The sequence below is a fragment of the Cheilinus undulatus genome, linkage group 21 (assembly GCF_018320785.1).
Source record: "Cheilinus undulatus linkage group 21, ASM1832078v1, whole genome shotgun sequence".
Lineage (NCBI taxonomy): Eukaryota > Metazoa > Chordata > Actinopteri > Labriformes > Labridae > Cheilinus > Cheilinus undulatus.
Window position 1 is genome coordinate 11,024,052 of NC_054885.1, and position 23,483 is coordinate 11,047,534.

The 23,483-nt window shown below is 38.9% G+C and overlaps 1 protein-coding gene across 3 annotated transcripts in view; it reads right to left on the minus strand.

Moving 5' to 3' along the window:
- usp7 (ubiquitin specific peptidase 7 (herpes virus-associated)) overlaps nt 1–23,483 on the minus strand; it is a 47,691-nt gene that overhangs the window by 18,440 nt on the left and 5,768 nt on the right. For 2 of the 3 annotated variants that reach the window (XM_041817350.1, XM_041817349.1), the window contains exons 4-17: nt 19,996–20,134; nt 19,706–19,794; nt 19,501–19,609; nt 16,233–16,363; nt 15,826–15,880; nt 15,639–15,719; nt 15,226–15,316; nt 14,990–15,072; nt 10,767–10,876; nt 9,950–10,127; nt 7,332–7,476; nt 7,089–7,219; nt 3,075–3,209; nt 1,180–1,281 (exon numbers count right to left, since the gene is read on the minus strand). In XM_041817350.1, the coding sequence (XP_041673284.1) occupies nt 1,180–1,281; nt 3,075–3,209; nt 7,089–7,219; nt 7,332–7,476; nt 9,950–10,127; nt 10,767–10,876; nt 14,990–15,072; nt 15,226–15,316; nt 15,639–15,719; nt 15,826–15,880; nt 16,233–16,363; nt 19,501–19,609; nt 19,706–19,794; nt 19,996–20,134 (1,579 nt within the window). The remainder of the gene's footprint in view (nt 1–1,179; nt 1,282–3,074; nt 3,210–7,088; nt 7,220–7,331; nt 7,477–9,949; nt 10,128–10,766; nt 10,877–14,989; nt 15,073–15,225; nt 15,317–15,638; nt 15,720–15,825; nt 15,881–16,232; nt 16,364–19,500; nt 19,610–19,705; nt 19,795–19,995; nt 20,135–23,483) is intronic. The other variant, XM_041817351.1, reaches the window with a different exon arrangement.

Here is a 23,483-nt window from a genome sequence, read left to right on the forward strand (position 1 = left end):
CCAGTGGACTTTTTTCACTTCACCTTCGTAAAGAAAATGCTGCATGCTGTCTGATTTATTGTAAATTACACAGCACGGACTGGTACAAGTAAGACCTATTAATGACCTATTATATGATGCTAAATTATTTATCATTCTGTGATCACAGAAATGTTAAGGCTAAACGAATGCGTCACTGACGTGGAGATAAAGGAAAGGTTTTCCCTCTCTCTCTCTCTCTCTCTCTCTCTCTCTCTCTCTCTTTTTATTGTTACCTGAACGACCAATCAACTGTTCTGTGTCTGGGTGTGATTTCCATCAACCAAAGTTTTTCTTTGGTTGACTACAGGCCTAAATGAAATGCACACAGTAAGATATGTTTCAGTGAATCAAACACTGAGAACTAGTTCTGTCAAGGATCACAGCTGACCCGTGATCCATTCAGGTCACCCCACACATGTGATCCGCAGATCGATCTACAGTGCAAACAGGAAGTAAAGTAAGTCTTAAATGTATTTCCAAGACAGTTTTGCACAGAAACTGTCCGATAAGTGCTGATATTTCATTGTTGTGGTGGAACTGTTTCAAATGATACTTTGACTTATGTCATTTTATCTGTGTTTATCATACAGGTATCAGCTTGTGGCTGGGTGTGAAATCAATAAGGAGTCACACTGTCAGTCGGTTGGTTCATCGACCAGCTGGCTGAACAATGTCAAGCCCTGCTAGTGTCGCTTTAATACCTTTAATATTTTACTTGTTTTTAAAGACAAACAGAACCAAAATTACCTTACATTTACATACATTTTCTGTACTATTCCTAACAGAAAAAGAACTTTAACCTTCAGGAAAATTTTTGAACTTTAGGTGGACTGAAGCTTGAAGGATAACATTCTTGTTCTTTTTCCACTTTAAAAAAATGACTTTCACTTTTAATCAGAAAAACCTACCACATTATTTCCTGCCTATTTTATCAACTCACACCTCAGCTTGACTTCTTTTAGCATGTGAACATGTGATAACAGCATTGTTCTCCGCTGTTTCTACTGTGTGAGCAAAGCTTAATTAAATCTATCACACTGAATGCATTACCAAGCTTCAGTTGTAGACTCTCACCTGAGTGTTGATAAAGCAGCAGCATGAATTGTTTCAAATAGGAAAAAAAATATCCGAACCGTACAAACAGATATGCATACTCACAGACTTGTTGCAGTCGGCCTCATAGTCAAGCATAGCGGGTCGCTTGGTTCCGTTACTCCGGGCCTGCATGGGCCACAGCCTCATTTGGTCCTGTGGGAAACCCTGCAGGGAAAAAGGTAACTTTATTTTAAACTGCAGTCATAAAAAATGGACAAAATCATAAAGGGGTGGAAAGTGGCAACCAAATGAGAAAAATAGATTGTGGAGACTGCAGTAGATTAAGGACAGGGTCATCCAGGCAGGAAAGGCAGAGCAACTAAAATGTAATTATTCAGCCATTATTAAAGTCCTTGTAAAGTGAAATACAAAATTTGTGTCTCAACACACTAGATATGTTGGAATAAGGTTACTGTAAACATGTGAAAACACTGATCTATGTGTGACTGAATTTTGGATTCAGACGGTTATAAAGTTGCTCATCTCTTTCCCGGCTTGGTTTAATATAGCCGCTATGGGGGAATTACCCCACCCACTGATGCTACAATGATTTCAAATCACAGGGCAGTAAATCTCAGTACAGTTAGCTGATGTCACCTTCCTTTATTCAAAGTTAACAGCCAGCTACATGCTGTGTGAGGAAAATTTACCAAATCTATCTGGTGACCTACAGGTGATTAAAAGTTTCATAACAGAGAGATCTGTGAAAACAGTAAATTTGATCCCATACTTCTGTCTTTCTACTCTGACACACAGCCAGGTGGATGCATTCTCACCAGAGTTCACCGTAAGATCAGGGGTCAGGCTAATTGCTGGAGTGCTCGACTATTTTTCACCTGAACCAGACGCGGCAGGAACAAACATCTTACCGCTAAAGGTGTGTTTTAATCCACATTTCACTTAACTTCAATCCTAGATGGTCAAAATAATCAGATTGTGACTGTCTCTCTACGAGCACCTACAGTTTAATCCCTTTTGTCTGTCAGAATCCCGATGCTAAAGTTTAGTGAAGTATCTAGTTATCGAAGTGTTCTAGTCCTGCAAAACCTTAAAAGCCTCCAACGCTATAAATCACTGAAGACTTATTTTGAAAGAGCAACATAAAGAAATGGGAGTGTTTTCAGCCGCAACTTGCAACAAAGACGCCTCATAAACGGGAGAGAAACATAACCACTTAACTCAGAAAATTATATCTATGGAATATCTTAAGAATTAAATACAGGATTCAAAAAACTGAAACTGACTAGCTCTAAACAGCCTGTTGTGACATAAATGTGATTGTTTCTCTGGTGGCTTAAAAAAGAGCATTGTAACAGAGTAGCACAGCAAAGAGACGATTCCTCCATTCAGGTTGTAGCATTTCTTAAAATCTGAAAGGATCATTCAGCTGACACGCCCACACCATCCTGATTTGGAAGCTTAGTTTTATAAACTTAGAGATGTTTTTACGACTGAAATTTGGCCTGCTGTTTGATAAAACAGCAGACGGTCATAAAACAAACCTAAAATAAAGATTTTTTAGCACTTTACAGGGACTTCAAGCTATTTTCACCCACTTACTGTGAGCTACTCTGCATGCTGTAAAGAAGGGAGAATACATGACAGTGTCTGTACATGTTTTCCTCTATGCTTGGCTTATAGCGAGCACATTACAGACAAACAAGAAAATCAACAAGCCTTCTCTTTCAGAGAGGCCCATGATGCGTGGAAAGGAGTGACGTCACATTCACTGTACGTAGAAAGAAAGAGAGCTGCTTCGAAGAATGGCAGCATGAATAGGTTCATGGCCATTTGAATGAGTACATAATTGACTCAAAGAGCAGAGGTTATTTGATTAAACTACATGTAGAATTGACTTAGAAGAAGTAGCTGCACAGCAGCTTGGTTAGTCTGGAGGCTTTTATCCATCCCTGCACACACAGAATTGAAAGGTTTCTCCACACACACAAGCCTCTCACCATGGTCTGAGAGAGGTTCTGGACAAACTCCTGCAGCGTTGAGCTCTTCAGGACTTTGAAAACCGTGTACTTCACCTTCTCCTCGTCATACATGTCGTTGCCCTGATGACCGCAGAACTGGTCCTCTGTCACCATCTGTGGAGAGGAAGAGAAAGAGGCAAACCATATTAGTGACTGAATAATTGGATAAAGAACGACACAATAAGTGGATATTTTCCCTAACATATGGCTGAGTCTTGACTTCTAACTAGGTCACTAAAGTTACTCTCTGAAGGTCCACACTAGTCTTGCATTTTTTGCTATATCTTTTAGCATATGAAGTCCTTGCCTTAACAACACAGGCCTCTTTTTCCCTGAAAAACCTTGACTATACTGAAACTGATTAAAGCAATGAAAAATTCTACAGCACCTGAACCCTTTGAGTAATGACACCTTTTTCCTAGTCCGATTTTTTCCAATTTTTCTTCTCTGGAGTAAAGTAATAATGCATTAAAAGCTTATTGCCCTGAATTTAAGCCTTAAATTTCTACCAGCTTTGCTTTTATCATTTGACGGGATAAAAGTTTCTCTCACTCAGAGTTATGACTGAACAGGATGCAACTTTATCTCTTTATCTTTGTTTCCTCCTCACAATGTGCTGCTCTTCTCACCAAACCTAACCTAAAGACCTTCCCAACATTGCCTACTGCTGACAATGTGCAGTTGTTTTCTCTGCCTTAGAGCAATATGCTTCTCAGAAAAGAATAGCCAGCTGCTTGTTTTGTGACAATTTTACCATGAAGCTCCCTCTGCTTATGTCAAAAACGTTGTTTAAAACATTAATAAACATCCATTTTGGGCATCTGGATAGCATCCTTTAATGTTATATTTGGATATATCTCAATGCCTACTGAAAACAATATATCTGATAGCTCAGACAGCATGCAGAGCTGGCCTCTGATGCCTTCACCAAGGCTGGTTTGGTAATGTAGTTAAGTTAGTTAAAAAGCATGGCATTTTTTTATGTCTGTCCAGCCTTCCTCATAGTCGTTGAAATCCCTTTTTCAAAATCAGAATCATTTGGATCAACAGTAGTAAGAGCAGGTCTTTCAGCTCCAAACAGCTCCTCATTGATTTTTACATCAAAAACAACAACAAAAATGGGGAAAAAAAGAAACTGGCACTTAAACGGGGGCCGGCTCTCAGTAGCAGCGTGTTAGTGAGTGACACATCACTATTCATTCATCACAAGTCATCTTAAATTGGCATGCTTCAATTTAACCAAAACGCCACAAGGTTTATTTGCTGGACAATATAACAATTTCGTTTAAAAGTAATTTTATGAGGAGAAAAGGCAGAAAAAGATGAGCCACTAGGCCAATAGGTAAGCTTGTGCCAATTTGCACTCATTCATCTTTATGCATTTAGACTGCATATCTTGTGTGTTTGCTGTGTCTGGTAGCGCTTTGTCTGAAACTCTTAACTGCTGTTTTCTTGGCAAGGACACTCTTGAGTAAGGATCCTGCTAGTCATCTATATCCTTATTTAGCTAAACGCCTTTTTTAAATTGAGTTTGACCAACTAGTCTAAAGAGAAGAAAATATGTAGAAAACAGTCAAATCAATCACAGGGTCATCGTGTCAGCAGGTATGATATGAGCCAGATATGCTCTGTAGAGCATGGCTAAAATTAGCAGCTAGCTTCGCCAGCCTTTATTCCTCTTTGCAGAGTAATGTCCTGCTTTGATGTGACCTCTTTTTGCTGCTGTTGAGTGTACATGAGTATAATCCTCGACAGCCTACATATAACTTTATTTCCATTTTGTCATTCAAAAGACAGTCTCATCACACTGTTCTTACCACATGCTAACTGCTAAGCTTCTCATGTTTACATCCAGGGAAGAACCAGAAGTGCTGCTCACAGGAAGCCAGCAGTCAATAACTGAAGCTACAGCGGCTACTAGTGGCAGGAGGCTTCATTACAGTTTCAAAAGAGCATTTGACAGGCGCCGGTAGGTCAGCTGGTAGAGCACCCATGTATAGAGGCTAAAGTCCTCAACACACTGGTTGTGAGATCAATTCCCAGTCTATGCACTGTTTGGTGCATGTCTTACCACATTCTCACTAACTATATTTCCTGTCTCTTTTCGGCTGACCTATCAAAATAAAGGCAGAAAACCCCCAAAATAATTTTTGACAGGGAATTCAGGCTTGTGTTTAAAAAAAGAAAATGATAGGTAATTAGTAGGTGCGTAAAGGTAAGGGGGAATATTGGCATATTGATACCTTTCCATCTGATTTTCAAATTTCCAAGCTGACTCTGAACACATCATAATATAACTGCTAGTTTGCTTCTTAAGTGCACCTAAACATCTATCTAGCTGATTTCATCATGGATTTCAGCACTGGATCACTTTTTTAACTGATGGGACCTAGTACAAACTTTGGAAGCACTTTTCACAGCCCATGTAAGCTGATGAAGAAGTGAGAGTCTAGTTCACTTCTCTGCATTTCACTAGGAAACAAAGTGTTCCCAAGCGACTTTTTGCCGGGAATATTCAGACAAATCGTATTGTTTGTTGTGGTTGTGGGGTTGCCAGGATGGTGTGGGTTGTGCCCCCCCCTTTTCCTGTCAGTGTATGAGCTTAGTTCTACATGCATTTGTTTGGTACATGTCTGTACTGCATCCAGAGGCCTGCACCAAATCAGTGTGGTATGAATAAGCGTACCTTCACATGGTAAGTAATTAGTTTAACCGACTCATAAGTCTTGTGCCAGCTAATTTGATATATACAAGAGAATTTTGATCTCAAAGTTTTCCTGGTTAAATACAGGTTAAAAAAACTCTGTATTTCCAGCAGCTTCACTGCACACAGCATAAAGAGACACAAAACTATAAGCTAGACATACGTAAATAAATAAGCCTGGGAGCCATGGCAACGATGTATGGGTGTGAGACTTCTGACTGTAGGTCATCACTGGAGACATATTGTAAATGCAAAGTGAAGACACACATACTTTGCGTGGTCAACTTCATATCCGAACGCCCAAAACTGACGTTATCACAAGATATTAACAAACCTAAGACAAGATGAGTCCCCAAAAGCCAAGACAAAGTGATACAATGATGTCAGAAAGTAATAAATTTAATTCCTCACACAAAACAGAATTATATATGTGCCTTGTATAGTATTCTCATAATTCTGAGTTTTATTTGAATTAAGTGCTTTGAATCATCACAGTTTTCGTGTTAGTGCTGCAAGTGTAAATCTAACAACCTCAGGTAGGCGGAGTCTTGAGCCACCCTGAGACCAGTAATACCCATGCCAGGTTGGGGACCAAAGAGCTAGAACTTGCTAGTAGAAAAGCCACGACAAAATTTCCCAGAACAGCAGTGTGGTTCATTAACAGAGCTACTTTATTACCAACAACCTTTCATCTTTGTGATTTACCATTAAAGTGTCTTTTTCCAAGAGGTAAACACAGTCATTTGGTTGATGTCCTTCCCCGTAAGTTGTACTGCCTGTGCAGCCTTCTGGTGGGGGATGTACAGGCATCAGTCAGTATCTAGGCCAAGTTACAGGACTAGAAAACATCATAATGGTGTTTTTTTTTTTGTTTTTTTTTTTCATTTTTGCCGAAAGCAGTTCATTGGTTAACCTCAACCAAGTACAGCTTCATACTCACTTTTTTTCATTTTTATATTGAATCTTTTCATCTTAGTATCTGGCAGCATAGACTTCAAGCAAAGGTTTTAATGCCATCATATCCACTGCAACATATGATACATAAAAACTCATCTCTGCTGCAAGGGAAGCAGATCTAATTAAATGAGCATTACTTGTCCTGCATCACAATATGTAAGCCCAAACTCTGCAGGCCCCCAGACTACTGATCTTGAATGTTTATATAGTTATACAATGATACTTTTAAAAACTTGAACGAAGCTAAAATAAACTCTTTCTAGCAGCCCTAAGAAGCTTGCAGGAGCATTGTTCTAAAGACAAAAAAATACAGTTGATGTTTTTTTTTTTACCTGGACTTGCATGTAGAGGTGAGCCTCTTGGCGCTCCTTCCTCTTCTGTGCCTCCACTCTTTTCTCCTCCTGTAGACGCTCCACCAGCTGCTGTGGGATGTCCACGTCAGTCATTGGCTGGAGGACCTCACCTAAGATTGGAGCAGAGATGCAAGTCTCAATCAAAGCTGTAGGCAGCACAAGTGCACAAAGGACCAAAGCAGGATTTAACAGAAACCATGAAAAATCCTCAGTGCCACTCACTGAGCTTGGACTCCCGGATGTAGACCAACATGTACGCGTTGGTGCAGTGGCGCACTGAGAGGTCATCATCATGTCCACCATAGTTGTGCTCTATGGCCTCCTCCTTAGTGCACCGTGACACCACGTCATCATCAAATTTACACCACTGGAGAGAGAGAGAGACGGAATAATGGGCGAGAGAGGGGTACAGAATTGAGGAGGACAAGGGAGGAAAGAGATGGGAGAGAAGGAGAAACCAGAGAGCACTTAAGACAACGGTTTATGTGTGCTAATCCTGACATTCTCTCAATGAACCCAAATGTCATGAATCCCCACAATTTCATCTTCGAATATTAAATATCATAAACTTTCCATTGTCCCTCTTTTGTGAGGGTTACAACTGGGGTGCTCAACCCGTTTACATGGTGAATGAATGATAACATCTGTTCTATCATTCTGAAAGTTTGTTCAAAGTTTCTGCCCTTCCTTCACACTGTGTATGGGCTGTTTCCCAGAGGGATGTCAAACATATCCCACGATCAACATCATCACATCTTTCAGCATTCCTATCCCAAGTAATTTCTTACACAGACTTTATCTTGAAGAGTAAAAGTGGTCTAAAATCCATGCAAGAAAGATCTACTGTCATTCAAGCTCAAGTATTTGCAACAATCATTTCCATACTGATAACCTACGACATTTTCACCTTAGAAAAGGTGTTAGTATGGGTTTCATTACTCCTATTTCTGTAGGGCCATACTGCAGACTAGAAATTTTAAAATTTAGTGTGGGAAACATAGACAAAAGGACTTAGCTTCCACAAGTCACATGCTTTGTCAGCCACAAAAGCATATTAGTCGGTTATACCCCACTCCTGACAGGCAGTACTTATGCCACTGAGTTGCTATTTCAATGCTGGTATTAAACAATCTGTTCTTTAGATATGAGAGACACCCTGCTGCCAAGTAGCTCATGTTACCATCAATGGCCGACTCTGAATCTGAGTGGGCAGATCGGCAAATGATTCACCTGGTTTTCTGACACTTTTGTGTATTTTTGGAATAACTTGTCAGAGTAAAAGAACTGGCAGCTATATTTTCATCTTGTTATTTCTGTCGACTCTCTGCATCCAGCCTGAGAATCGTGTTCTAAAAGGTCTGATATGAACTGAAGATACACAATACATGATTAATGGCTGTAGTATACTACATAAAAAGGCTACTCTTACACATCTTATTGTGTTTAAGTACCTACAGTACAATCTGAACTATAAGTCACATGATTACATAAGACAGTCTGTTTCTGGCAATCACCCAGAGGGAAAAAGAGGGTTTAAACTGTCTTACTTTCATTGCATTCAATTAAGTCCACAACAGTTAAGCTGTTTCTGTGTTAGACTCACACTAGTCAACTTTAGACCAGATTTGCCTCTGACTCAGATGATATTTCTTCAAAGTCACATTTGAACACACAAATTTCTGTGAGATCTCTTATGTGGGGAATCTTCACTATGAAAATGTTAAATTAGACAGCAGGTTTGTGGTCTCACTGTCCAGCCCAGTTATCTAGTGTGGTTGCTCAGAGGATTACTAGAAGAATCATATGAAACTGTCCTCATGTCTGTGGTCTCCCATTGTTAAAGATTTAATAATTACCCGGTGTATAGCCAGCTTAACTCTTTCGAGTACCATTGGCATGAGGAACTTGAAATATAGCTTGATAGTTGAGCTTTCAACCTTCAGTAACATTAGCTGAAGTTGAGGTATGAACTGTGACATATTGGCCAGGAGTTGCTCTGCCCAACCTCGCAGGTCACTAGCTGTTTTTCAGTGACAAATCAAACCAGCCTTCCACAAACTTTATTTACCAATTTACCACAGTTTTCTTTAAATGGCCGAACAAGGGACAAAAGCTGTTAAAAATAAGCACAGCCAGCAACTTCCTGGTTGTTGACTATCCCTGCACACAGGTGCTTCTGATACACAGTGAACGATAGCGAGCTTTCAATCGTGACCGGTAGTGGTGGTGAATGCACTTGCAATCAAAATTGTGCAGGTTTTAACAATTTAAAAGGAAAAAAGACAATTATTGTTATTAATACTTTTGAAAAATGAAGTTTTCATGGGGGGCTAATAATCTCATCCTCATCTGTACTTTATTTTTTCAGCACTTATATATGGGAGACAGTCCACTTCATAATGGACCTTATGTACCAGATTTAACAGTGACTGTAGTTAGGACTTTGTGTAAACTGCAAATCAACACTTAAAGTGATGACTTACAAACATTCAAACACCATATTTAATTTAAAATGCACAAACACAATATATTTATACAGTTGGGACTCAGTCATGCTTCCCACTTGCAAGCATTCCCTCTTCTTTAACAACACTTTTTAAGTGTTTTAATCTTTCAGGAAACAGCACATTTTGTTCCATCTACAGTCTGCATTTTAATGTCCCAACTTTTCTGGAAATGGGGTTGTACTAACACAAGAGAATCTGTGTCTTGGTTGAGCACCCTTGGGCTAACTAACCCCTGAAAACTGGCAGTGTTCTATTAGACAGTGTTGAGTGCAGAAACCCCAAACATGCCAACTGAATTTTTGGGTGAAAGGTGTATAAAAAAAATGTTCTCACTATTGGCTCCTTGACACTCACTTTGCCGTCTCCTTTTGGGTTAAGATAGACGACGTAGTGACCGCCGTGGTTGTCCCCGCTGTGCACCAGCACCGCGTGCAGGATGTAGTTGGCTGGATCCTTGGAGTCTGGCTTCTGAAGGAACTCATCCAGGGGTAACTGATCTGGAAACTCAAACCTATTGAGGAGAAAGGACAGGGGAGAGTGATTGTCAGAGAAGTGTAAGAAAATGGAGATGATTGAAAACAAGTATGGCAGAGGCAGGAAAGGGAGGAAATGGTTGAGAAAAGTGAGAGGAAAGATGGAAAAAAGAAGAAAGGTTAAGGCAGGGAGCAACATATGTGAGAAAATAAAATTTAAAGTGTGTGCGCATGTGTGTAAATAAACAAAGCCCTGAGGAGGCCAAGGGCTGGGATGTCGTCACAAGGATGACTCAGAGCTTGTGGAAATGCGATGGAGAGAATCAGCTCGTCTGGATGGCTATTTATGTGTGTGTGCTCCCAAAGCGTCACATTATCCAGGTGGATTGATAAAACACCATTAGAGCTCACGAATCTTTACACACAGTGATACAGGCAGCAGGGAAGCCCTTCAGTGACTCACTTTCTCTCACTGTCAGAGCACGAAGCCAGGGCGTGCCGCTCACTGTCCTGTTTCTGGAAATAAACTGATCCTTTAACCTACGTTCGTATAGATCAGACCTGTTTCTAAAGTTGTCTGTGCACCTGCCACTGATGCATTGTGGGAGGAGAGCAGCAGCATGTGTCTTTCAAATGTGAAAACATAAGGGCTGTTTACATTGAGGTGCTTCTTTTACCTGTCGTTGATTTTGATGTTTTGGTCAGTCTGTGGGTCATACATGAACCTCATCAGCTGCAGGTGAAGGATCGGAGGGAAGGTGAGGAACTTCACTCCCTTTTCTGCCTCCTGCAAACATAAAAACCAAAACATGTCAACACCTTTAATTACCTTATGTTTAACCAAGAGTTTTACTTTTCATTATGATACATTCATTACACTCTTGAACAGTCCTTGACTATACTGCTCTCTTTGTTCAGCTATAAAAAACCCCAAACGAATAACACAGAAATCAAACATTTAAAAATAGCCCTTATATCTAAGTTTACACTTGCTTTGTTTTGTAGGTTATGCCATGTGGTAAATGTTTCCGTGTTTGTAGAGAGATGTTTGGGCCATGAAAGTTATTCTTTGTTTTTTATTTTTTATTGTTAATTTTAAGAGTGTGGCGAGACACTAAGCTTATGTGAAGAGATTTTACACTTTTTTTTACACCTGGATAACAGAATTTGTAACAGGAAGTTTTTTTTTTATTAAAGTGAAAGTCATAATGTCAAGATTGCATGTCCATTTTGTAAAGTTTTAACTCTTAATCCTCTTACACTAAATGACATTGCTTACATACAGTTTATATTGTGTTGCTATGACTCAAACATATCATATACTATTCATACATATTAATTGTGTCACATCCTCATTACATCACTTCCCAGAACACTGATGAAAATAAAGATGAGAAACTTAAAAAAAAATGAGGGTAACAAACTAAAATGTAAAGAGCTGCATCCATTCAATGGAGCTATTTCTCATCCTCTATCAGAACCATCACCTTTACAAACACTTGTTTGTCATTAACAGGTTTGCTGTATTCTGCAGGATATTTTTTTGTCTTCAATCGTTTATGGTCTGTTTTCTCTTGTGGGCGTTGATGCTAGATCTCATTAATGTAGCTGTGAGTGTACCTCTTCTGCCTGTTTACTAGGGACATTGTCTCTGGTTTCGCACAAAGCAATCTATAGCTGAGTTTTTTTAAAACTTTAACCCTGAAGTGTACAACGGGCGCTAATGTTCAACAGATATGATTGGACAAACAGAGTAAAGTTGAGGCAGCTACAAGAGGAGCTGTGTGGAAGTTGAGGCACAAAGTAACTAGCATCATCACTTTACCAACCATCTCTGCACGACAATCTCCGTGCATAACGCACTAACTAAACACCATATTCCTCTCCCTGTGACTATTAGCGGCAGCAGATTTACTGCAGACTTCTTTGGACCGCTGGTAACTTGCAGCTCAGATGAGCGCAGCAGTGATTCAAACAGATCAGAAAGGATCAGCTGGTCTCTGTGTCATTACCAGCTGCCACACAAACAATATTAAAGTGTGTGGAGCAGTAATAGGGCACTTTTCACTTCAGCTGGACTGCTTAATGGCAGCAGCTCCACTGTATCTATGAAGCTTGTTAATCTCATGAGACATTTTTCACTTAGACAAGTAGAGAATACACCTCTAAATAATCATTTTACATGTTTTTCTCACTGGTCTATGTTCATGGATTGCTTCTTTTTCAAGGCAATGTTTAAGTTTGATAAATCCATGCAATGCAAATGTTGTCATACATCTTTGATAGGGATGTGCATATAGACTAAAAAATTTATCGCGATATTTTGCTGTATTATTGCAGTGATATAAATCATGATTTAAAAAAAAAAAAAGCACCATTCAACACAACCTTTTTGGCTGGGTAAAATGTATCAAATGGGCTGCTTAACTACACTATCTACATATAAGTTAGTGCTGGGTATTGCCACTGATTGCCTGAATCGATTCAATTCCAATTCTCAAGGCTCTAATTTGATTCAGTTCTCGATTCAATTCGATTTGATTCAATATTGATTCATGTTGGAATATTTCAGCAAAAAAACCTATATTGCTTCTACATTTAAGAGATTCAAAGAGAAATTTAGTTGGAAACAGTACAAAGAATGTTCCAACTTGGCATATTATTAAAAATATCAGGGTTTGCATTAAAAATTTACCCTAAACTACAAGTATTTACATTTCTATTTACCTCCATGTGGCCCATCCTGGAAATGGCCTCTTTTGTCCAGTGTGCCTCTGTCTTTGTAGTGTTTAAATCCAAAATGCAGTCTGATATCCTCATTTAAGTCTGGAGGTTCCTTCAGTGGAGCAGAGCTGCCAGGCTCCACCACGTTTGTTTTTACAGAGATAAGTCACTTACTGCAAATCCAAGTTGTAACTCTTGTTGTTAAATTAATGACAATAAAAATAAGTAAATTTGATGCATTATTTTTAATTAAGTTTGATTAAGTCCATGGTGTATAATTACACTGAAGCTTATAATGTGGTAGTAGTAGTAACAGTCACATTTTCAGATATAGAGTATACAGTGTGGTGCTTTAATGTTTATCTGTTCCTCCATCATACACTTCTGTCTGTCTGCTGTCTGTGAGGTGTCTACTATAGACAGACACCTATGAACCTAAAAGACAGAACCCACAGCACTGATAAAAAGAAACATGCATCATGCCATCTATCATATTATATACATTGCATATTGCTGTAAATTTTATATTATGCTAACTTATAGAAAATCTACATGAGAGTGAGTTTATTACTCATATCTAACAGTGGGGTGGTGCATAATTTGCGCAGCTGTGAAACGGAGGAATAGGGGATCGCAAAAGAAAGCACACTGTGCAAATTACCGTTGTCTGCTCCATGTCTGATTTCCTTTAACCAAACCATTTCCAGATAATGGAGGGAACTCCTTGTTTAGCAACAAACTCCCTTCTGCATGTGAGTTACGAGTGCGTCGCAGTTGATGACGTATGTGTGTGCAAAGATCGCAGACACATACATCATCAACCACAGTTTATTGTTATTATCGTTGAATGCTGTTTTCTCGTCGTGGAACGTTTTTTCGCGGTATGTTGCAAACGATAACATATCGCCCATACATAACCTGTGAGTAATTTTATTTAATTATCGTGATTGCACCTCTGTTTTGAATGTGGACAAAGGAAAGTGTGGTGCTTTTAATTGTCCAGAATTCGACAGTAGGCCCCATAGTTTTGCTCACACGTAGGGATGAGCATCGAAACTCCAACACATCCAATACCTACTGGACTGAACAGCTACACAGATTTCAATACTTCATTATGGAACCCTGCTACCCTGACCAAACCAACTGCCACTCTAAATAAAAGGCACAGAAATCAGTAATGGAATTTGTGCGATTCAGGTCAACGTTTTTATTTCACCAGAGCCTTTTTTTTTAAGATTAATTTTTGGGCTGTTTTGTGGCTTTATTAATAGAGAGGGACAGTGGAGAGAGTTGGAAACAGGTACGAGAGTGGGGAGAGACATGCGAGAAAGGGCCACAGGCCTGATTTAAACCCGGACTGCCCATGAACAGACATCCATTAAACCACTAGACCATCTGCACCCCCACCAGAGCCTCTTTAAAAAAAAACGATAACACCTGTTTCCTTTTACCCTATGTTCTATCAGCATGTTTTTTCAGATATTATTCTGTATACTGAGACAGCTTTATTCTTTAGCCCACTTCTAACACACTTCAACCTGTCTAAAAGTATCGATTCAGGCACTGTTGAGGCCCCAGCGATGTATAAACAGTATCAATTTTGCACTCAAATCAGAAAAAACTCAAATGATCCCCAACTCTATTAACATGGTGACACAAGTCAAAACCATCCCCACTTTGTTAAACAAGCTAAGGAACTCTAGTGAGTGAGTTAAGTGAAGGAAAGAAGGAAATGTTCTGTCAAACACTCCCAACACCTTGTCATCTGTTTCTAAGCCATCTTAACACAAGTGACAGAGAGAAAAATAGGAATAGGAAATACACCGCATCATGTTGTGCTTCATCCCTCATAGGCTGATAGGATACAACAATAAGAATCAATGTAATCAGGCTGATTTTTTACATCACTTACTTTGGACATAGTATAATTGAGAGAATTCAAAAGTAAGTCCACATTAAAGAGATTTTTTAAAATCTGTGGAATAGCTGCTTGGCAAGGTTTTGCCTTTTATCTATTTTGTACATTTCTCTTAAATTCAAGAGCTTCATCTAGTATTGAAAGATCAGAAAAAACACTAAATTAAGCAGGCTTATGGAGCAACATAAAACACAAAAAAATGCTGATGAAAGTAAAAGTTGCATTAATCATTTAGATTCACACATTGGGAAGTCTCACCTGCAGGCCGTGCTCTCCTGCGTCATATTTGTTGTCTCCATCTAACTGCTCAGTTGCAACGTAATCTTTGAAAGATTCAAAAACTAGGAAAGAGCAGAAAAAAAATTTATGTAAACAGCTGCAAACTACACAGTATCTTTTTAATGTGTGTGGGAATTTTGAGGTTATTCAGAACCAGAATACAAAATAAAATGGCTGATCTATCAAAGAAACAAGAAATGTTTGTTTCCACTCACTGTTCTTCTTTCCTTTTATGCTGAGCTGGATGTCGTAGTAGTCCTCTATCCGCTCTGACCGGTAGTCCACATGCTTACACTGAATGTACGACTGAAAAAAGAACACACAAATGTCAGACTTTATGATGAAAATGGAAAATAAAAAAGTATCAATTTAATGCTTCTGAATACATCAAGGCTGCAACAAAACTGTTAGCAGCACTCTTTGTCCAGAAGCTTATCAATACTTTAGCTGAGACCAATCATGAGCCAGTATCAATTCTGCTTTTTTGTACTCTTCCTTTCTCAAAAATTATTTTCCCCTTTAACATAGCTCAAGGATGATCGTTTGTGCCACATAATAATAACTTCACAGAATGCTACTGTAGCCATAAAGACAGCAACAAAAGAAGGCGAGGAGAGAGAAAACATACCACCATCTTTCCTCTGAAGAGCTTAGGGATTGTTCCCTCAACACAAGTGCCTTTCATTTTGTTCTCCACGTTGTCCAAGAGCTGAAGCACAAACAGGCACACACACACACAAATATAAACAATAGGTCAGTAATGATTCAGCAAGCATACGCACCCACATTCTTCAAGTCAGCATAAGAGAACTCACCACTCTGCACAGCTCCTGCACATCATGTTGCATGAAGCTATCTAGTGTTTCCCATCTTCAGAAAAAAGAAAGAAGACACCACAAAAGGCATTTCAATAAAAAACTCAGATAAAGAAAGCAGAGTGGCAGGAATTTCATACATTGAAACCAACTCAAGGGAACATGGTACAAAGCAGCATCACAATTTCTCTCAGGTTGATCAAAGTTTTTATACAGGGATCTCACTGTCTTACCTGCTTTGAGCATTAACAACCCAGCAAAAAACCCAAAGAATATGAGGTAACACCATTACTGAATGTAAAAGGCTAAATTCTGGTGTTAGCTCTCATTCTACCACTTTATGCTGAAGTCTCACACAGAGCAAGGTTTAGCATTAACTGTGATAAATAAAAGAATAGCGTCAATACCCGAAGGACTTGGTGAGTTTCTTGGTGCCAACAGGTTTGTCGCTGTGTTGCAGCTCATAGAAAACCCTCTGCAGTGCAAGAGGAACGCTCTTGGATGAGTCGTCTCCTTCTGTGGGCATCATGTACACCGCCTAGAGAGAATGAGGAAGATTCACACCAGGATTAGAGACTGTAAAATAGCAAGGTCAGTAATTTGTACCATTATTTTTTAACACCATTTACTCCACCTTTCATAAAAAAAGGAAAGGTGCTCATTTGTAGGAGTGCTATCCAACGTCTATGTCTATGATGAATTTATGGTCCTCAGAAAATCAGATAACAGCAGTTACAGTAAGTAAGTTTAAATGCAGTTAGAAAAAGTCACAGGATTATGTGAACGCAAGGTAAGGCAGCATGTTCTCAGCTTGATTTTAGCAAAAAAAAAAAAAAAAGAAAAAAGAAAAAAAAAAAACCCAACAGTTTTAGGGACTTGTCTGTCCCAAAAATCTTTCATTCTTCTTTCAGTGAGCGATGATCAAGAACATGTCTCAAGACACCTCACAGCCTCCTGACAGGAAGGCCAATACGTCTGATTTTTGTCCTGCTCCGATTTGTTCCATAGCCATAGATAAGTTGGCCAATAAGAACACAGAGCACTCTGTAAAGTCACCAAAAGGCAATGCCAAAGTGTGAGATTTAGACAGACTCTTCATTCCAGTGCCATTGAATGTGTCTCACTGTGCAGTCTGTCATGTCTGAAAGTCAGGTCATGGCACATATTTATGGCTATGGCTCCCACTCTGACATAGAGGCCATCACAACAGACATGTAGTCTGACTAAAAATGCACCATAAAATGCATTTAAACATGTTAGTCCCACTGAAATTGTACTCAAATGAATTTCTCAAAGTCCAACCCAAACAATCCGGTTGGAGATCAGTTTACACTTGCATGTTTGCACCTCATTTGTACCCAAATTGGCCTACGTGCTCTGAGCACGTACTCTAGCCTCTGCACCCGGCTTTGACCCAGAAGTCGGACAACATAACAGCTAAACATTGCTGGGAATGTGCTGTTGTCCAAATTTTCAACATCTGACATACAAATGGTTAGCTGCCTGCTACTTTGCTAGCAGTCAGCCAGAAGAAGGTCCAAAGATAACTAGATGAAAGGGGGCATGTCACCACCTAACATTGCAGAGTCTGACATGATAGTTTGAAAAAATTCCTGTATAATTTGTACGTCTCAACTTGCTTTGGTTCCTACCAGGTTGTCACGAGCCAGTCATGATGTGCTTTCTTCAGGCATTTTGCCATCTTGTACTAGGGGAATGTGCAATATATTTCAATTCGCTTATCGCAGTGAAACCAGTACAATATAACCAGGAAGGTGCAATGCAAAATTCTACCTGTAACTCTCTCTTTATCTGGGTCACTGTGGACCACTGTCTGTCTCTGTGTAATTGCCTGTTTGTTTTTCTTTGTGATGAATGTATTGATTGTGAGCAGCGCTGCATTTATGTCCATGACAATAAAGTTTATCTTACCTTAGTCCAGTCCAGACCCCCTGAGACCTAAGCTATTTTTTAAGCATTGTGTCTCGCCTGGACTTATTATCTTAAAAAGCTTGTAAACATCAACACTGAGTTGCAGTCAGGCTCTAATAAGGGGTAAAAAGCCTCAATAAGGGGTAAGAAGGCATTAGAACATCAAAACGAAGGGCTTCGAGAGGGAAAAATAAGTGGCAACGATTCATGGTTCAAAAGTTATTTGACTTCTTATAACCGGTCTCTGTTTGTTGTAGAAAACAACACTGGTCTTAGAGAGTTTAAGATCCTAATCCAGCTATAAACATAGCTAAACTTTACTGTGCATGTAAACATACTGACTGCTTCAATAAAATCCAGGAACAGCTGTGTTGTATACATTTAAAACCTAGTTAATATGTGGACCTAAGGTACAAAGAAAGGCTCAAAATACCAGGACAAATTTATTAGAAAAGTTTCCTATCACTTCTCCAAAATAAATACCTGATCCTTTTATCTTCAAAGAAATTAGTATTAATTTTCTACCACTGTAAGATATGAAACTTAAGAGCATTGACTCGTGGCTACATGAAATTATTTAAGTAATCAACTTCCCAACTGGCTCTGGTTAATCTTTAACTATAATCTATAAAGTAAATGAGAAAATGGACTTGAGCTTCTACAGCGCCTTTATAATCATCTGACTGTACACAGGGCATTAACAGAGCAGGTCACACTAACCATTCACTCTCACTTACTCCACATTAACACCCTGATGGAGAAGACTACAGTGGAAAATTGCCATGAGTATTAGCTAATCCTAATCATACACATTCACACATCACTGACAGCAGTGTCTGGGGTGAAGTGTCCTGCCCAAGGACACACAAACATGTGGCTGCAGGAGATAGGGAGAAAAACCCCAACCTTGCAGGTGAGAGACAACAGACTACCTACTGAGCTACAGTCACATGTGGAAAGCATGTAGGTATTAAATGCCATTGATCTTACTGTATCAAATAAATCTTAATAAATCCTCCATAATATGCACTGATTTCAAACATGACACTGATTTACAAAGCATTTTCCAAGTTATGATGGCTCGTCAGTTTTGGTATGGAAGAGGAAAGACTGGCTCTATGTAACTGGAGGAATATGAACTAAGCAAAACACCTACAAACAAGCTGAGCTAATGCTACCTGAAGCTCCCCTCACAGCTCCTGGAATGTGTCATGTCTGCCAATGTGTTTGACGTTACCGAAACTTAATGGAAAAAAACTGTAGAGTTGAATAATGTCACACTCTCTTCTTACACTCCACTACAGTTGCTTCCTAACCATCACAGGATTATTTACCTAATGGCACTTCTTTATTTAAGCCTATAACAGTAGCCGCTAGCCTCAGGCTAATACAGCCATGTCATAAGTGTCATAAATTAAACTGTCTTATTGCAATATAGCTCAACATGCTGTGTAGCATTTGCGTTTGAGGGACAAAGAAGATTTTTTTCCTTGAAAAAGTTTTTTCCACAGCTTATAAACCAGAGCAGAGAATGACGTACAAGCAGATACTTGGTATTCCTTTTAAGCCTCTACCAAAGGAATTTTTGACTCTTTTACAAGCATCAGTACAAGGCTGGTGTTTACACATTAAAAGAACAGCTTTATCTGGTGATCTTATGTCAATGCTCTTAGACTAACCTGTGCATTAATCTCAGAAACAAAGAAAAGCACAACACAAACACAGACAGAGATAAAACCTTACCCGTCGCAGCTGGTTGGTGAAGAAGAGCGTCTGTAGCAGACTGTTCATGTAGCACGTGGCTCCCTGGTTCTTCAGACCAACATAGCCTGTGTGTTTCTTTGAGTCCCAGCTGGTTAGAAAAGAGAGCTGGTGTTAACATTTAAGTTCAAGAAACTAAAAACAAAGGACATCAAAAGACCCCGGAGGAAAATTAAGAAGTACGTACGCCACTCCGTGTGGAGCATCTGCCTGAACGTAGACTTCAAAGGTGACTTTGTCATCGTCAATGAAGCCCCTCTCTGGATCAGTCACATCCTAAAACAAACCAAAAAACAGTTAGAAGAACTCACATACTAAGGTACAAAAAAAAATGTCTAGATAATACCTGTAATTCTACATTTGAGCCTCTGGAATAACTAAAAAGTGTGTCTTTGGTGGAAGTTTAACAATCTATACCATGTTCTGTACGGTCCATATTAAGGTGGCATTGATTTCTCCATCACTCTCTGTACTTACACTCCAGGACATGAAGTTTGAGAAGCCCCAGTCATTCTCTTTGTGGAAGAACAGGTGACTGATCCTGCGGCTGAAGGACTTCTCATCATCTTTGTAGTTGATGATCTTGAGCATGGCCTGTGCATGGCATGACCATGACCTGAAAGAACAGGAACCAGAAATCTGTTCAGTCTACATTTATAAACGGATCTAAATTCAGTTGTTAACATGTTTTGTTAAAGGAGAACTGAGCAGATACGGTGCAACAAATTAGCTTTCAGACTAACAAACATAATAGATATAGAGGCTTAATTTTTGACACATTTCAGCAAAGCATGCCACATTTGATAAAGAACCTTACACGTTTTAATATGGCAAAAAATATAAGGTTTATTAAAGTCAACTGTGACCTTGTATTCATTGCATCTGTTATGGACAGGATGAGTTCAATAACCAGTATTTAAATTAAACTATAGGGCTATAGAGGCTAATTTTACTTCCTTTAATGCTTCTTAGAGGCAACTTTTAACCTAAAATTTTCACTAAAAATCTACACATTAAAAAGCATTTCTTCATTTAAAGGAGGGTCTATCAATCTTGGAAAAATTTTTGTCTATCAGTCATTTAAATAACTGAAGTAGTGAACAGGGGTAAAGATAAAGCATCAATATTCTTACTGGAATCTAAAGGAACTGTGGGCTCTTTAGGCTGAGCTTACAGCCATACTGGAGCTAGGTAGTTTCCTCAAAGAGCACTGGATAGGCATTAACATGCATAGTAAAGTCGAGCTAAAGTTTGGTTTGGTAGTTTAACTGGACAACTCTAGTTGTTCTGGTATACATGCATAGTGGGAGAATTAATTATTGACAGGAGTGGATGATTCAGCTTGCTACTATGGACCTTCTTTCTGTTGAGCTCGTTAACTGGTTTGGCCTTTCTAAAACCACTCCCATCACTCTCCCCCTACACACTTCCACTCCATTTGTCCACTCTCATTGAGGGTTCGCCACATTGAGAGCTGTCCTAAACCTTTGAGTGTAGAGCGAGAGTGCGGTATTGAACCCTGCATCAGAGAATCAGCACAGATGCCAACTTGATGAACAGGTGTAACACCTGTTACCCATGTCGTCACCCACAAGAACTTAAATCTAAAAAAGTTTAAAAAAACAAACAGTATCACACAGATTTAAAATGTAAAAAAAAAATCTACTATCAGGATCTAATAGTCAAATTTGGCAAACAAATGTGTTATCATTTTACATGGACTGAAAAAAACTGATCATCTTATAAACATCAGACTGAAATTGTAAAATTATTGAAAAAATAGGAAATGCCACCAAAGCTGTTCCATTGCAGTGAAGGGAGTTTGCATCAAAGCCTGCTGCTCCATTTAAACCCTCCATCTAAACTGAGGAAACTTCATTCATGACACTAGAAGGAGCTCATGATGATTACTGAAGGCAGACAAAAACGTGACTCCTGCTATGCATAGCATGTATGTTATCCAACTGTCACACTGTTTAGCATGTAGAACAGGGTCCAATTAGGCTCTGATTCAAGCATATAATTTAAAGTTGTTCTGATTCCCCTACCAGTATTGGAAATATGCCTGATAGTGCTTAAAATGCAGGTACTGGTTTCACCAAGTACACATATTTATGCACCTATCAGATACCATTTTGATTAAGTTTATATTTTGCTTAATTTAGCCATGCTATACGTTAGTGTTATAAACAGAAAATGAATTCTTCTTCACTGCTTGAAAACACTGTACGCACAAGCTACTGTGTTTATAGCAGCGAAGAAGAACAAAACAAAGGAGGGGAAAATGACCCACTGCAGCAGCAATGCTTGGATGCAGAATGACATTTGTGATTCTTGGTATGTATTTGTTAAATACATACCAAGAAAAAAACCCTATCACAGAAGGCCCTGTGCTGCATGTCTCTCCCCCACTCTCGTCCCTGTTTCTGAGTCTATCCACTGTCCTCCTCTATCCAATAAAGGCACGAAAAGGCACAAAAACAGCTCTTAAAAATATATATATAAAAGACTAATTACTTTTGAACCATAAATCATATTTATTGCAGGTAGCTTGAATGCTAATAGCCATATTGTTTTCTCAAAATGCTTTGTCAAACTGCATGCTCAAATGTAGATCCGTCTGGAGATAACCTGAATCGCATAATGGAGAGAAAGATAGACAGAGGGCCTTGATGTGGCCCTCTGTGTTAATGTTATTTCAATATTTATCAGTACAACTCACAACAATTAGCAGTAAAAACACTTCAAGTGTAACAGAGAGGCTGTACATTATGATTCTATTTGTTAAGTTATGTTCTGAGATTAGCACAGGTGATTCAGAATGTTTACACTGGTATTGGATTGGCACTTGAATTGGATGTTCTGGCATCAGAATCAGTGTCAGGGAGGAAACATGGTACTGGAACATCTCTCGTATAAATGCAAGAGAACACTGATGTCCAACTGTATTACCTTAGAGCTCCTTCAGGAAAAATGACTGTACTATATCAGTCGGGCCAACATGTTTACCTGCATTTTAAAATTCCAGTTTAATTTGGACTAACATAATTCAACTTTTCCTAACTGCATGTGCATGCATTGCCTGCCACTTGATGTGATAATAAAGTTAACTCAGGATCTCAGTGATGTGGTCTTTAATTTGAAGTAATTTTATAGCCTTGTTCATTTACCATTGCTTTAATAATTGCTTCATTTCTAGTGTTTATTTGGGGCTTTCGATTTTTTACAGATTTCTTCTTTTTGGTATATTCAGTTCTTTTCATTGGTTCTTTTTAATTTGTGTATTTCACTTTTTCTCTAATCATTTCTCTAAATTCTCTCTTGCTATAGTATTTTAAAAAATGTATCTATTGCTGTCACTTCGAGTTATCATTTCCGTTGATTCTGCTCTTTTGTGAAGCACTTGAGCTTCATACTTTGATACATGAAAGATGTTACAGATATTAAGTTGAACTGGGTAAAATTAAAGACTGACTCTGTTGGAAAAAAAAACCAATTACATCTTGACTATCATCTACCAGAGGACAACTTCTACAGTTTTAAAAAAGGCTTGTCTGCTTGATGACACTGAAGGTGAGTTTTACGTTTGATATAATCCAGACACCACACACCATGCTGCTGGTGATGACACATACTGTGGGCATGCTAACATGCTGTGTCACACTTGAAGCTAAAAATTGGCTAAAAGATATGGAAGAATATGCTCTATGTTCTGTACTAAGTTCAGGAAATTTGCTGATATCTTTTCATGCTGACATGAAATAGTCTTTTACTATCAAAGAGTAAAACTCCATTACTGTGACTCAATGTTATAAAACTCTGAAGAGTGGGCATGTGTGGGAGGGGAGCAATTTCTATACACTCCATTATGTGCACATTTTACTGCATGTCCTGAACTCATAGTCTGACCTCAAAACTTTAACTGTAGTCATTAAAAGCAGCCAAACCTTTCAGTTAGAAATTAC